Source organism: Poecile atricapillus, chromosome 3, assembly GCF_030490865.1.
Source record: "Poecile atricapillus isolate bPoeAtr1 chromosome 3, bPoeAtr1.hap1, whole genome shotgun sequence".
In the NCBI taxonomy this organism is placed as follows: Eukaryota; Metazoa; Chordata; class Aves; order Passeriformes; family Paridae; genus Poecile; species Poecile atricapillus.
This window is the reverse complement of record NC_081251.1, coordinates 87,533,124-87,549,433: the sequence shown is the minus strand read 5'-3', so window position 1 is coordinate 87,549,433 and position 16,310 is coordinate 87,533,124. Positions and strand designations below refer to the sequence as shown.

The window sequence follows — 16,310 nt, the reverse complement described above, 5'->3', positions numbered from 1 at the left end:
AGTTTATACACAGAAGAAAATGTAGTATTGTGGTTTAATCTAAGGTAGCAGCAAATAGCTGCCTGGTCTTGTATGGTACTGAAGTATTATCTTGCACCTAGATTTAGAATGAAATTATATAGTCACAGCTGTCAGGAACTCTGCTTCTGAATTTTGGAGGTGTTTTAGAAGGGTAGCTTGCCTCTTTCTTCAGGTTAAGTGTAGAGAGTGCTTCCTCCTTGCTCCAGTTCTGCTATAAGTCTTTCAATTTAGCACAATGGTTTTCAAATTAGAGTATATGAATTATGGTGATTCTTTCTTATATATACTTACTTTCTTTGCTGAGTTCATGTAGTGTTTCATATCATTAGCCAGAAAGTTTTATGTGTTTGACTGAGATGTTTTCATCACTGTTGAGTAACGTAATAAGAGTTATTTAGCTCATCTAGACCCATGTCTTTGTTCCACAGCTCCATCATACATTGTATGTCATTTATACAATATGATACTTGTAAATAATTATGAAAGGTACTGTTGTGTTCTTCAGGAGAAAGGTTTGGGAAAAGCCAGATGCCTTTTAAAGCTTTGCAAGACATCCACTCAATTAAAAAGTAAATAAAACAACCATGTAATTCTGTTTAAATTAGTAAATTGTATTTGTTTATGTATTTTTATTACAAGTTACTATGGCATTAGTAATTGTGCTTTTATTTTATTTGGTTAATGAAAAATAATGTCTAGGCTGGTACAGGAATTGCCTCAGATACCCTCCAGGATGTGACCACTCAATACTGGGGACTGTCTTGGAGGTAAGTCTTCAGCCAAAAGATGTGTTTTGGGTCTTTCAGATGTCAGAAAGCTGAAAAAAAGGTTACTTCTCAGGCTAGCATTTCTTGAAATGTTGAATGTCTTGAAGGCGTATCAAGATCCAGCATTTGTCATTAGGGTAGCTTGACAGAAAGCATTTTCAGCAGTGGATTTTAAGCAAGCTTTTTGATATCTCTCATGCTTTCATTTTTGTCTGCGTGCAACTGTTTGATTTTTATGTTGGGATGTCAGGTTGGAAATCTACAAAACAAATTAGAACTGGCTGGTTTTAGGACATCTTCTCAAAGTTTTCTATTTCTAAACTTTTTGTAGTGTCATGGAAAATTGTTTGGCCAGAGAACTTTTGCCACATATAGCAACACACAGTCATAAAAGACTAAATTGTTTCGCTGTTGTAATATAGCTCTACTGATATTGACTGAAGCAGTTCTGTGCTGTACTAAAGCCTCTGTGTAAGCTGGAGTGTGGCCTCAGTATGTCCTGTCAACACAAAAGCTGGAGAAATGTATCCCTGTACAGAAAGCAGGAGGAGTGAGAAGCTACTGCTGAAGTTCTCTTGTCATTCAAGGGCTGTGTTTGGTGTTGCCTTAGAGGAGCTTCATGAGGCTGGAATGGGCCTCAAAGTTGATCTTCTAATCTGCAGTACTTAAGGCATGATCATTGGAGTATGAGGCTATGTCAAGAATTTTTCTACCACTTGCTAAATGATTGACTATACCTCTGTACATCTGCAAGAGCATTAAATCTTTCTGATAAGCATCTTCACCACTGAAACCTCACCTATTCTCCCCAACAGCACTTCCATTTGTGTCCTCTCCATGGATTCTGATAGAATGATAGTTACCAAATTAATAACCCTTTGCTTTTCCTCATGATGTGTGCCAGGTTTTCACTTTTTTTATTGTCTGTGTCCAGATAAGAGATGAATCACTGTGATTTTTCCTTCTCATTTTAGTATTGGAGGAGATGAGTCGTTGGAGAATGTGACAACTCTACCTAGTAAGTAAATGCTTTGCTGGATATAAATGGCAAGATTGAGGAGATGCAGTGGACTCATTTCTGATGGGTTTATATAAAGCTTTTAAGTATCTCAAAGCTGCTTTAGTGTAATTAACAAGAACTATTTTTAAAAGAAACAGTATCCTACAATTAAAAAATAAGAAGTTGCCTTTATCTGAGAGCAGATAGAAATTCCCTTACTTTCTTTTCCCTCTCCCTTTTCAACTCTTTGGTGAGTAGTATTTGAATTTCTAAATAACCTTGCTATGTCCATGGTCTTGAGGTACTTAACATTTGCTTTTAATAAATATTCCATCACAATTTTTCCAGACAAAATATTTGCATAGAGTAGACCTCTTTGGTAAATAAAGCTGCCTCATACATGTAACCTGAAAGGAATTTTAACTTTCTCTTCACTGAAACCTGCAACTTTATATAGCTCAGTCTGTTGTTGATGTAAAGCCACTCGAGTTTCAATTTGGATCAGCTGTAATAATAAACTTCCATTTGAAGAGGGCCAGTAAACAGTTCTTTTGTGTGTTGACCATTATTTTAAGCAGAATGTAACAGGAGTATAATTAGAATAAACAATTATTTGATTCATTGAGTTCTATTACATTTGATAAAGCCCTATTAAAATGTGGTTAAGCTCAGTCTTTGAAGTAGATTTTATAGTTTACAATGTGGTCATGTTCACTCTCAGCTATAAGTTACTCTGTCAACTTCTTTTGGAAGCTACCATGGAGAACATGAGAACCATGCATCTGAGGCATTGTTCTTCATATTTGTCAGTAGTATGAGATTTTGCATAGCAGTGAAGAGACCTAGATGCTTTAGCTGAAGACCAGCTCTGGCTGGGTTGAAAGATCCATCACACTCGCTTCATAAAGTCAACATCATATGACTGAGAATTTTATTTTAGGCTTTAACCACTAAGCATGAGAGAAAACCGCATACAGTAGTCCTCAATTCTGCTCATCTTATCTGCTGGTGTCAGTGCAGGGCACTGCAAGCACACTGCTGTCTGAGTCACTGCAGATGGTGATCCCTCTCCCCACTGCTTGGTGAATCCATCTAATTGACCAGCTGCAGCTGTCCTGTCAGAGAGAAAAACTGTGGCAGTGCTGGTGTGTTCTAGTCCCTGTAGACAGGGAGCAGCTGGAATCCTTTTGCCTTCATTGCCACCTTTGTTTTTCAGACATCTTTCGAGAATTCAATGTTATGATCATGGGTTACTCAACTGGTGCCAAGGGTGAGAATGATTCCAATGCATTCCTTAACCAGGCGGTTCCTGGAGCACAGGCTGAGTACGTAGCTTTTTTGTTTTACATTTGCAGGTGATGGATTCTTTATCTAATTGGCTTTCAACTGTCTTATGTGCTGTCACAACTTGCTCTGAAGAGCAAGCAAAACCAGTTGAGTTAGAGTAGAAATTGGCTCAAGACATGTTAAACATATGGATTTATTTCAAAGCTGGACTTTCAAATGAAACTAACAGTCCTGATTATGAAATCCACAAACAAGAAACTGGCAGAAACAGTTTTGAGGTTTCTACTCTTCGTGTTCAACTTCTATTCATTTATCTATTTATCAGTCAATAAATCTCAGAGAATGTGAATGTTTTTAGAAATTGAACATGTAAAGAATTGATAAAGAGAAACTAGGAGTAAAACAGGATGAAATCTTATGTTATTCTGGCCTCAGGTTTCTGGATAAGCAAGAAGGAGCGGACAGGAGAGAGATGGGGAAAAGCCAGTTTGGAATCTTAAGAAAAGAGAATTACTAATGGTAATACGTGGGTTTTGGTGTATTGCAGACCTGGTGCAGTTGGAGCCAGTTCTTCCACCTTAATAGGGATTGTAATGTCTTGCAGTCACCTGTATTTGGCTCTTCGCTTTTAGTGACACCTGGGAAGCTGCATGAGTTGAGTGTTGCTATATTGCTTATCCTAGAAATCCCTTTATTCAAAGTCAGTGCTGTTTAATTAACAAAACAGATGGCTGCTTGAATTCAGTCATAGTTTGGGCACAGAATCTGGCAAATGATACCTGGATTTGACATTGTGAATTGCTGTTACCCAGACCTTAAGTTGTTTGTTTAAAGAAAAATTCATCTTACTTCCCAAAGGAGTCTTGGAAGTGAAGTTCAGAAGCCAAGACGTGTTTGTGTTTGCTATATCTAAGCAAAGATTATTAGGATTCATCAGGGGTTTTTTATTGCTCTCCTGTAGGCCTTGTGTAACTTCTGACTAATTCTGCTAACCCTAGTAAATACTTGGATTTCCTGACAGAAATAGGGTTCTAGGTCCCCTGCTATATTCTACAGCCACCACAGAACTGAAAGAAGTCATTTTTTTACCTGATGATGACCAAATGTAACTGCGTATGTCAGTGAAATGTGCATCAGCCATCAATAAGAATTTATTAACATACTGTATGCAGCATATATCCAGTTAACTCCAGTTTTTGTTTGTTGCATGAAAGAAAGAGAGGGATGTCTGTCTCATATTCTTTATCAGCTAAATCCTAAAAGAGTCTTTTTGTTTTGGTGGGAGGACTTGAAGCAGGATACAGAGTCTAAGTCACCATTATGACTTGAGGCAGCTTGTATCAGCAACTGAGGCATTGCTATTAAATAGCTATTTGTTAGCTGTTTGAAATCAGTTGATGGATGCTAGTCTAATGAAAATTGCCTACTTCATCTATACCAATTAGTTTTCTCTCTTCCCCTGCAAGTTACTGGACTGGATAACATGATGAAATAGAGCTGTCTTTGTTTCGTAACCATGTTTTGTAAACATTCAGCAAGGAGCCACCGACAACAGTCATGCCAGATTTCTGCTTGTCTTCTGTTGTTTCTCTGTCTCATAACTCTCTGCAGAAAGTTATGCAAAAGTAAAGTCCTATAAAATACTATCCCTGAGCTCTGAGATACTTCTTTTGGGGTTCTGTTCTATGTTTTGGCTCTTGATGTACCTGAGAAGATGAATTCATCCTAGTTGAGTACTGAAATGTATTGCAACATAAGGAAACGTTTCTCCTGCTTTAGGTGTTTGGCCCTGGAATGATGACGCAATCAGCATTTATTCTTCATCAGCCCAAACCACCCATTTTCCAGTGATTCACAGGGCAAAAAAAAGTCCATCAGCTACTGCTGGTATTTAAGAATTGTTATCTGGCTTGTCTTGCTCTATGGTGCTAATCTGGAAAGTGCTTTCCAGAGGTGCTGGGGCATTTCAGAAATCAGATAATTTTCCATCCTTACCACCTTATAGAAGCCAGGTGTAAGGGTTTCTTAAAATTCATGGCTGATTTGAAGTGCTCTTTATTGAACTAGGTGAAAATGTAGTAATGCCGATCTCATACAGCAAAGTGTTCCTAAGCCTATCTGCGTTTGTTGCTAAAGAGCTTAAGTATGTGCTAGAATTAAGGATAGATCTGAATAATGTTGATGAAGCAGAGCCTGGCTGAGGTCTCTGATTTCATGTGGGGGAAAAAAAAAAAAAAAAAGACGTTAAGAATTTAAGAGTGGGAGGAGAAAACAGTTGTCAGGAATTGTGAATATCTGTATTTTCCCCATTAGCAAACTGTTTCCATTGGTCAAGATCTAAATTTGGTTGAAACTGCAGTTCTGGGCGGTTTCAACTGCTACTGGCACTACTTCATTCAAGATGTTATTGGATCTTGCTGACTGCATTGGCTCAGGATGCATCAGCACCCCACTCACTGTATGAGAAATCAAATATGTTGTGGACAGTCAGTTCAATAACTTGTGTTTTCCTCTCTGTCAATATTGAAGATGATGTCCTAGCTTAGGGGTTTCCACAGTAAGATCATGAGAAATTGTGACCACTTGTGGCTTGTGATAGCTTTGGGATATAAATAAGTAGGTTATTACGTTGGACAAGGGTAATGGTGATAAGAACTACTACATGTACACAGTATCTGTGTCACAAGTAGATGTATGACAGGGCTCATTCCTCAGTAGATGCTCCCATGCTAGTTTTAGATCAGTATTCAGCTGGCAAGGGTGATGAGAAACCTCTCTTTTTCCTACAGTAAATAAAGCATTGCAAAGGGGACCTGAACTTTGGTTGCCATACAAAACAAGTGTCATGCTTATTTATGTCAGTTGATATGCTCCCAGAAATGATAGCTAGCCAGTGTCTTTAACAAGAGCCTGGAGGGAGATGCAGCTCATTTTGAACCACAGACCTGCCTGGAAGGTCAATGCTTTCTGACCCCATTCCTCTCCCTCTCCCTCTCCTCTGAAGACCAACCTGTCAGGGCAGTCAAACAAAGCTGAAGCATTCAGCCTGTGAAACTCAAAACTCTTTGCACTTTAGATATCTATCTGTGTGTATATATATATTTATATCTGTATGTACAGAAAAAAGAGAGTGTCCTCACCTGGCTGTTGGAAAACAGCAAGGCTGTCATCTTAATTTGTCCGAGTCATCTTGAAACTTTCTTGGATTTTTAATTGCCCTGAAAAAGTGGTGTGCACAGAGCTGTTTCACACAGTGTGTAGTTATGTACTGATTCTGGGTCCAGGCTACAAAAATGAGGAGGGTGAGCTCTGAAACCTATGTTTTCCAAGGACATGGTGTTCAAGGGGTCAGCTGAGTATTGAGACTGGGGATTCCCTTGTTTTAGTCTACAAGGAATAGATTGATAGCAGCCTAGCTCTGCAGAGGCTCTCTGCTTACAGCTGTTGCCATATCTGGCTTTTCAGCAGTTTTAGGTGCTAAACACTGTGATAGGACCTGGACTTCTGGTTCCAGATTAATTACTGAACTTGAGTAAAATCTGTATTCAAGTTTGATTTAATGTTGATTTTATTACCAAGATGTGAACCTGTAATTTGATCACAGCAACATGAGTATTGTACTGTGTCCTCATTCAACCCTTTTGGTATCTGACAGCTTGATTTGAGATGTCTGAAGCGTGGTAATGTTGTTCTGTCAATACAGGTGTTATTAGAACTCACTAGTTCTCCTTCTTTTTAGGCACTTGCCAGCCCAAGCAAGAAGTCTTGTGAGTCTTATGAAAACTGATCAGGTAAATTTTCTGGGATTCCTGTAAAGTTACAGCATGAATAGGAATAGATGTTGCTTCACACAACAGATCCACCGTCAATTACACCATGTGCATATCACAAAGTTAAAGAAATTCAGACTCATTATTTTCTTCTTTATTGCACAGAGAATTGACTTCAGTGCTGACTGGAAGCTCATTACAGTGCATATTGGAGCCAATGATCTGTGCAACTATTGCAAAGACCCTGTGAGTAGTGGAACTGGTTATCTGAAGCTGTGGTGTCAGTATAGAAACACCTGAAGAGAAATCATAAAGCCTTCACAGAGATAACATGAGTTATATATGGGCTGCTGTATGTTTTGACAGGGGCTGTTGCTGGCAGTACCCTGATATAAAAACTTACCAGCAACAGAGTAGGATGGTTTTGTTTTCTCTGGCTTACTCCAGGATAAGAACCACTGGTTTGGCTTCTGTTTTTTGACTGTGAGCAAAAAATGGAAGGGAAGAAATGACTCACTCCTCTAATGTGGTAACTGCTCTGCTGCTAGCTTGGCCTCTTTAGATGTCCAAGAATGATAGTGGTAGTTCAAAGCGGTCCAACCCTACAATTGTCATCATGCCATAACTCACAGTGTAGAGAGGTGCTAGGAACTGGTGAGGTACATATATGAGGGAAGTTGCTGCAGTGCTGTCTTATTTGAATGTTGTGGAGAAGCCTTTCTTAGGGCTGCCATAAGTAGATCATGGGAGTTGAGTGGGAAGGCGGCAGGGAGAGGCCACCTTTCACTGCCAGCTCTGACTCTCTTGCTTTTAATATGCTCACTTCTTATGAGCATTTTCAATTCTCCTGCAGCCCCTTGTGCTTGAGAAATGTGCTTCTTCTGCAGGAGCCTTGCTAGGCATCTTTGCTGCTGCTGCCAAGTTTTATAGCCTTATTTATAGTTATGACCTTGACTAGCAATGATTTCACCTAATTTTTTGAGAGTTATCAGCTGGCTGTGAGCATTCTTATGGCTGCTTGGTTTATGCTATTCAGCATGCATTCAGATTAGGTTTCTTCCTGCATTTTTACATGAAGGGCCCATTGGATTTGGGTTAAATATGCTGCTACTCAACAAGGTTTATTTTAAATCCAAAATTTCACTGAGTCTCCCTATGTTTTGGATTAATTGCTATGTTTAAAATCTCCAGTCTCTAGAAAGAAGCAAGAACATCCTCCTGACCACAGTATTGTAGGGCAGAAAAGGAAGTGAATTAATGTGATTCTCCATCCTCCCAAACTAAATTCCTTGTGTCTCCATTTGACAATAATCTCTTCTGTTTCTATCAGGATCACTACTCAGCTGGGAATTACATCAAAAGGATTCAAGAAACTCTTGATATTCTGCACAAGGAGGAAAGTACTGTGAAATTATCCCAGCATTCTAGCTCACACTGAGACATGACTGACTGATGCTAGCCCTTCTGTTTGTTTGATTTTGTGGGGCATTTTTGCATTCTCGTACCAAACATGTGCTATTGACTTCTACATAAAACATTTTCTTTTGTCTTGTCTATCTGCAGTAGTGAGATGCAGTCTGAAATGACAGATAGTAACATTGAGCATGGTGTGGGAAAAGAATCAAAAGCTGAGTTGGGGGAGTTTGGTGGAGGATTTGTTGCTTTTTTTATATTTTTAGGTTTTTTTATCCTTCCAATGGTGAAGAAAGGGAAGGGGTGTCAAATGGCTGGACTTTGGAGTAAAATAAATGCACTATGGGCTTTGTAACCATCTTTTTCTAAACCAAAGTCTGACTTACCTTTCAGGTTCCAAAAGCTCTAGTGAGTCTGGTTGATGTGGCAGACATCCTCCCTCTGAGACATTTATTTGTGAACCCTTCAGTTCAGTGCCCCACTTATTTGGCAGAGTAAGGCTTGTTTGACTTCCTTTTGTACTATATGTGTTCTCATTCCATGCTTCTCTCATAATTTGAACTGATATTTAAAAATAGCAGCACAGGCCTATGGACTTCTCATGCAGTACTGACATCACCCTGCCTGATGGCTTTTCCTTCTATTGGCTTTGACATGTTTTCCAGGTCTAGAACTGTACATAATGTACATTTCAAAGGCTAGGGTTAAAGTTACTGATACAGGGTTCTTCAAGATGGGGTTGAAGTGCACAAACATTTAGATTTGCAGGCCTTTATTTGCAGGAACATGATGTATTTGAGGAGTAGACAGGTTTCCCCGGTTTCTGAGGCTTTAGTGCAATGGGTAATTTGCATTCTTTGCTGACCTTTCAGAGACAAACTCTCTTGTCTTGGAAATGCAAAAGGAATTGTTGATTGGAAAGGTATCAGCTCAGAAGTAAAACAGGAAGTACATTTCAAAGACCTGTTTTCTAGTTCCTCAGGGGCTTTGGTGTGCACCTCTGTCTGTCTGCAGGGTCTTTGGATGCCAGGGTGTAATTAATGAAACAAACTACCCTCTGTGCAGTGTGCAGTACTTCGATACATCTGGGTGTGAAACCAAAATTACTTCAAGTAGTATCATTCATGTGAGGCAGAAAATAAGACTAAGGTTTGAAATTACAATAGCAAGGATGATAAGATGTTTTCACAAAGACATGATTGTACAGATTCCCTTATTACATTCATGTTGTGAGGGCATTGGATGACAAAGGGTGGCGTCTGCATTGTCACATGTTTAACTCTCTCTATTCTTGTTTTCTCCTCTAACTTCCCCCACAGTTACCTGTGTAGCTGTGTTCTCACAGGAGAAGAAAACTCAGAAAATTTAACAATGGTGAGGGACACCATCAAAGCTTACCAGGTATGACTATCAAGAATGGTACAGTTACTCTATTTCCAGTAGAGGTGAGCTCTTGATTACCAGGCAACATATCATATCCATATTTTACCCAAACTATGAAGTCAGCAAGAGCTCATTTGATGCTATCCAAACATATCATGTGACCAAAACTAGCAGAAGAGGTCTTCAGAAAAATTATGTTTCCTAGGAGAGGTTAATCAGTGGGAGTTTAGTCAACAAAACCCTTACAAACAGTTTTAGTATTGTGTTCCAGCCTTCTCAGCCCCTTTGAAGAATCTCAGCCCTCATTTGCCAATGTCTGTGGCTATTTAAGTTCAAAAGTAAAACTTCCTTTTGATTCCAGGGCTTTCAGAAAACCCAAACAAAGAATGTAGTTACGATGCAGAGATGCTGAAGTATGGCTGTTTTTTTTTTTTTCTTGCAGCTTGGCATTCAGAGACTGATAGAGTCTGGCAGATATGACACTCATGAAAATTTCACAGTGGTCATCCAGCCTTTCCTCCAAAATTTGGAGACTCCTCTTGATCAGGTATGCTATAAAGGTGATTTCTGCATTTAAAGGACTAAGGATGTGTATCTTACCTATAGAGGTTATATTCAAAATAGTTTCACATTGTTCAGTGCTTTTCTTACGAGAAGATGCTGCTTTTTGGTATAGTACAACATATTTCTTCATGTAGTGAGCAGTTCTTAGTTTTGTGTATTGTTCTGTCAATACCAATTGCTATTTTGGAAAATGAGTCAAAACCTGATTTAAGAAGTTTGTTTGTGTATGATCTTTAAAGTACATTAATGTTTTTCTTCCTGAAAATACAACACGATTAATAAAAGACCAAGTTATTAAGTTAAGTTACACTTCTTAAAGCAACATAACTACATTGCTCAGTGGAGACTATGACATTAGCTCCTCTTTATGCCACATAACTCATTTTTCTGCATCTGACAGAACAGGAAGTTTACCTATGATCTCATGGAAGTAGTTTTATGTCATTTATATGTATATGTTTATGTATATTTTAGTTCCTTGAATGGCTGTATGTCTGGGAAAAGACTCAAACTTTCCCTAAAGCTGAAACTATTTTCATATGTACCTGGAGCTAAGAGGAGCAAAATATTGAGCATGGATTGCTCTGGCATAATTGGACTGGACTGATTCTGAAAACGTTCACAATAGCTGGTGAAAGTTTGAAAAGTCAAGATGCTGCTACAGACAAATTTGGAAAACTGGCTGAAAGCTTCAAAGGCATTTTGTTTTGTTTGTGTGTGAAACTGGTGCCCATGAAAAGTCATCCGTAGGGGTTTTGGTACTGAGGGTAGGGAACACAGAAAATAAAACAGAAGAAGCAAAATATTTCTGAACTTTTCTTTTTGTTATGTCACAAGCATTAGTTCAGAAGTTCAGGATGCACTTTTAATTTCTTATCTCACACAAAATTCAGATGTTCCTGAATTGAAAGCTCTGTCTCTAAACATGATGCAGATTTTGCTAGTAGTCCTCTAAAAAGCAAGCCCAACCACACTGAAAAAAAGCCTGCTCAAGTTTTGAGGAAGAATTGCTCTGACAAAAAAAAGTTGTTTCAGTCATGTGTGACCCTAATCTCCGAATTCATGTGACACACAAGTTACTTAAATTTCCAAACTCCATTTCCTTCAGATCCTCCAGTACCTGTATTAACCCTGTATTACACTACAGCTTTGTTCAGAAAAGGGATTGCTTTGGTGTGCATGGTCAGTTGAGCTGCCTTCAAACACTTACTTGCTTCTTGATCCTTTCAAAACTCACAACAGTAGGTACTGCAGAGTATAATGTTGCCTGTGGTTCTAGTTCTAATGACAACTGGAACCAGGGAGAGGAACTCATCCTTATTGCAGAACCTGAACAGGAACTGTACCCATAATTGAAAATGGTGGTTTTGCTGCTTCTGGATGGATCTGCCCATGGAGGCACATAATCATCTCTTGCTAAGTGTTTCTGGTAGTTCATAGGTCTGCTTAAGTACAGTTTGTATTGCCAGATAATCAGGAAACTTTCTGCAATGGAGCAGGGAGAACAAGCAACATGAATCTCTCTTTACTGGTTCTGATTTGGCCTTAGCAACTCCAGATTGGAAGTGTGGGGATTTTTCTACACTCAGATGTAATTTATGTTTTTATTTGTAGGATGGGAATCCAGATGTCTCCTACTTTGCACCTGACTGCTTCCATCCAAGCCAGAAAGGCCATTCTCAGCTTGCCAGGGCTCTGTGGAATGCTGTGGTAAGGTGACAGGCTCTGCATATAATGAGAACTTCACCTAGACCTTCACCTACCATTAAAATATCTCTGTAATAAGCATTTCAATTAAGGCCTGAATAAGACTGGACCGTGTGTTTGTCTCTCCTTAACTAGTTAAATACCTTCTGGCTTTGGCACTTCCCTCTGACTAGAATCTCTTGGTTCTTAAAGTGTGTGGTGAGGGGAGGTGTGCTGCATGTGCACGATCAGTCATTTTGTGACTTCAATTGAGCAACTGAAAGTTTTCTTCATCCATTTTTATGCAAGGCAGGATAGTATTTAATAAGGATGGTGTTTCTATGGACTGCTATGGGAAACTATCAAATAAAGAATTCTTTTAAATTTGTCAATTTAAAATGGATTAGTTAGAAGTTTGTTTTAAATCCATGTGTTGTTAATGTCTCATGAGGAATTAAAGTTGCTTTAATTCAGTTTGGTTTTACTACTTTTGGAAATTAGTTAAGCTCAATAAAGATGAGTCACTAAAGATTGCTTAAGCAAACCCATTTTATTTAGTGTTGCAATGCAGTAGTACCCAGCAGTCAGAGGCAGTATCTTGGATCCTGGATAGTAACTTCCATATACTTTGGGATATTTTAAAAGCTGACATGATTGCTTGCAATCAAGCAATACCTCTAATTACATTTGGCATTATCTTCTACACATAAACAACCTTTTGTTCGAGATGCCTTCATGCAGCTTAGCTATAAAAAATGGAGGGACTCGATGTCTTTTATGCAAGAGAAGAAAGTTTATGACCTTGCCTTCTGGCAAAATTCCAAGGTACTTCATGTGCCTGCCAAAGTCCTCCAGGAGTTTAAACTGATCCACTGTAGCTTTCCACTTCCTATTTTAAGCTTCTTTCTAAAGCTGTTCTTTTGTTTTGCGGTTGCCATTTTCTTTCTGAAAAGTATATGCATTTCAGCCTTGGATATGTCTGTAAATACAGGCATCTTTGTATATATTTGAAAGGTATATTTATGTCGGAGTTTCTTTAATTAGAAATGAATTAGAATTTGAAATTTAAGATGAGCTGACATGGTTAAAAAAATAGGTTATTTTGTCTTTGTTTCTAGTTACAGCCTGTAGGCCAGAAAACAGACTCATTTGATTTCTCAGCTGACATCGTCCTTGGCTGTCCAGCTCAGGTAAATATATCCTCATTTTGGAAGTTCTCTGTCAGGAGGCTGTACTGCTTGTGCTTGCTGCAGAGAGCAGGGATTTGGTATATCTGGAATAAGTACTTAAAACTTTATTCTCTGTTTACCTCTGAGTGAGCAGGTGTTCTCATCTACCTGCGCTGGTGTCCCATGGCCATTTTGCTGTGTTGTGAATACTGATTGACAACATGCTGATTTGTGTGTTTGCAGTTGCAGCAGAGGTTGTTTTTTGTTGTTTGTGAAGGACAGAGGCAGCTCAAGCAGCAAACAACAGAATATGCCGCATTAACTTTCCCATCAGAATCAATGAGGTTTGGGCACCACAGCAGCTTTGAAAACCCAGAATCTTTCGTCTCTTGCATTAGTGGCAGGTTGGTTTACCTGGCCTGATCCATTATAGGAATATTATATTTCCCCAAGTTTCAGACTCTTTGGAAGCTGCTTCTGCAGTTACAAAACAAGCTGCTGAACTTGCAGAACAGTGGCTAGGTACCAGCAAGTGGAAATGACTGATGCAGGCAGCAGCAATTGGGAACAATTGGCTCCCTTTCTTCAGCAGTTATTCTCAGAGGGGACAATGTTTGCAGGGCCTAGGTATGGCTTTATGTTTTTCCCTGGGAGACATTTAGGGCTGGACGGAGTTGACACACAAGCATACCCCCTTCCCCAGGTAATCAGTTGGAAAGGACCAGATATTTGTCAGGTTTTGGGATCTTTGATCAGCACCAGCAGCTTCTCATTGAGCTTAGCTCAGGATGAATTTGAGAAGTGCTGGAAGATGGGCGGAGTTGGCTCTGAAAGAGGACAATTTAGAAAGTCAATAGCAAATAGAGCCTTACAGAGCTTCTCAATGGGAGACATGACCTCTGTCTCTCCCCACTGCTGATTGAGGACCCACATGATGGTACCATGGGTCCTTTCTACAATTGATTGTCCCATGGGATTGAAGGGTATACCTGTGGTGTTCTTCACATCCCACTGGTTGAGAAAGTCTTTTAGCTTGTGGGAGGTGTAAGCAGGGCTGTTGTCTACTTTTATTTGTTCAAGGACTCCTATGGTAGCAAACGCAAAGCGAAAATGCCAGATGGTGTAATTGGCATTTTCTCCTGAGTGGGCTGAAGCAAACACTGCACCTGAGAGTGCAGTGTTTGCACTCTGACACAGGGATATATTTCAACATCCCAAAAGATGGGAAGTGCATCCCATCAGTTTGCCAAAGTTGGCAGCTGTTTAGGCCCTGGGGGTTGACCCCAGAACCTAGAGATGGTATCTGGTAGTTTGGACAGTTGGGGAAAGTCATGACAATCGACCACGCTTTCTCTTTGGACAATTGGAACATTCTTATTAACACTGGTACATTCTGGTGGTAAAATTCATGGGGTATCTTTGCCTGGGCAAAGATATCTGTTAGGTTGGTAGTTTCAGAAAACATGGCTAGGGTGTCCATTCTCCTGTTCCTCTCCGCAATGGCACCTGGGAGGTCAGTGTGAGACCTGACATGCATAGTATGAAATGGTTGCTTTCTGTGGGAGATAAGGTAGATTAGTTTAGAAAGTAAGTGGTATAAATTTGGATTGGAGACCTCTTTTAGAAAAGAATGTTCTGCTCTCATAGCTACTCCGGTGACATAGGACAAATCTGTCATCAAATTGAAAGGTTCTTGGAAATTTTCAAAAGCTCTGACGATGGCTGCTAACTCAGCAATTTGTGGGGATTCTACCAGCACATGGACATCAGACTCCCACTTCTGTGCCCTGGGATCCCTCCAAGTCATCACTGACTTGTGGGATGCCCCTGAACCATTGGTAAAAATTGTCAGTGTCTTGAGAGGTTTTCTATTTTGCATTAATTTGGGGACCAGATTGAAAGCCGAATTAAACAATTTATGGCTTGGCAAATGGATTGAAATTTCGCCTGGGTAGCTATCAAAAGTGAACTGGAGGCTCCCATTGGTCTGGAGCAAATGCTCCAGATTCCCAGTAGTGAATGGTAGAAAGATGCATGTGAACTCACTACCCGCAGGAGAGCAGAGGCGAGCCCTACCCCTTTTAATTAAGTCGGCTATCAGTTCTTGACAGGTAGTGATTGTCTGTGTAGCTTGATTGTGGGAAAACATCCATTCTAAAATGATTAGGAGATCTTTCATCTGGGTGTCCCACTGAAAAATAAAAGCATGAAACCATGGAGTTTTACCTAGGACTGCCATCTGGAAGGGCAGGCTTGGCTCGAAGTGATGTGCTTCCTGCGAGGACAGGGCCTCCTAAATCTTGGTGATGGACACTCGGGTCTCGGGCATGAGGGCCCACTGCTGCGAAGAAGGTTGAACAATGGCATGAGGACCTCCATTGTTATCCCCAGCACATGCATAGGGGACGCACACAGTTGATGGACCCACAGAGTTGGTGGAGATACCATAGGGTCTTCAGGTCATCCCGGATGGAGAGCTGCTGGGGTGTGACGGTCCGCTCACAGATCTGAAGTCCAAGGTAGGTCTGGGGGCAGGTGTACTGGATCTTGTCTCGTGAATCTAGAAGCCTGCCTCTTCGATGTTTTGGATGGTCTTGCTTAGTGTGGCATCTAGGTAAGCCTTTTGCAGTGCACAGACAAAGATGTCATCCATATAATGCTATATAAGTGCCGCAGGGAAAAGTCTCCTCACCAGGAATAGGATGTAGGTAACCTACCACTGGTATATAGTTGGAGAGTTTTTCATTCCTTGTGGAAGGACCAGCCAGCGGTATCTTTTAAGAGGGGCCTGTCTGTTTGGAGAAGGAACAGAAAAGGCGAACCTAGGGGCATCTCGGGGATGGAGTGGAATGTTGAAGAAGCAGTCCTTGATGTCAATCACTGCTATCTTCTGGGGCAGCATTGTGGGTGAGGGCAAGCCAGGTTGCAGAGACCCCATGTCCTCAATGGCCTCATTGACCTTGCGGAGGTCATGGAGGAGCCTCCACCTATCCTTGCCGGGATTTTTCAGGACAAAGATAGGGGAATTTCAAGAGCTCTTGGTCTCAGTGATGTGGCCCTTGGCAAGTTGCTCCTCCATGAGGGCTTCCAAAGTGCACAATTTTTTTATCGGAAAGGGGCCACTGGTCAACCCACACTGGATGGTCTTGTTTCCAGGTGAGTTGAGGAGCAGTAGGGTTTGCGTGCTTTACAGTAGCTCTTACTAAAAATTCCTACAGGGAATGTGCATGGAAGTCCCCCATTGGGACAA

The 16,310-nt window shown here is 40.3% G+C and overlaps 1 protein-coding gene across 1 annotated transcript in view; it reads left to right on the top strand.

Annotated features, from left to right (window-relative positions):
* The window catches only part of PLB1 (phospholipase B1), an 86,271-nt gene that overhangs the window by 40,795 nt on the left and 29,166 nt on the right, over positions 1-16,310 (top strand). Inside the window, exons 31-41 of the mRNA XM_058836019.1 lie at positions 721-788; positions 1,763-1,806; positions 3,005-3,113; positions 6,815-6,866; positions 7,011-7,091; positions 8,176-8,250; positions 8,652-8,752; positions 9,578-9,659; positions 10,084-10,188; positions 11,820-11,915; positions 13,010-13,081. Coding sequence (XP_058692002.1) covers positions 721-788; positions 1,763-1,806; positions 3,005-3,113; positions 6,815-6,866; positions 7,011-7,091; positions 8,176-8,250; positions 8,652-8,752; positions 9,578-9,659; positions 10,084-10,188; positions 11,820-11,915; positions 13,010-13,081 — 885 coding nt within the window. The remainder of the gene's footprint in view (positions 1-720; positions 789-1,762; positions 1,807-3,004; positions 3,114-6,814; positions 6,867-7,010; positions 7,092-8,175; positions 8,251-8,651; positions 8,753-9,577; positions 9,660-10,083; positions 10,189-11,819; positions 11,916-13,009; positions 13,082-16,310) is intronic.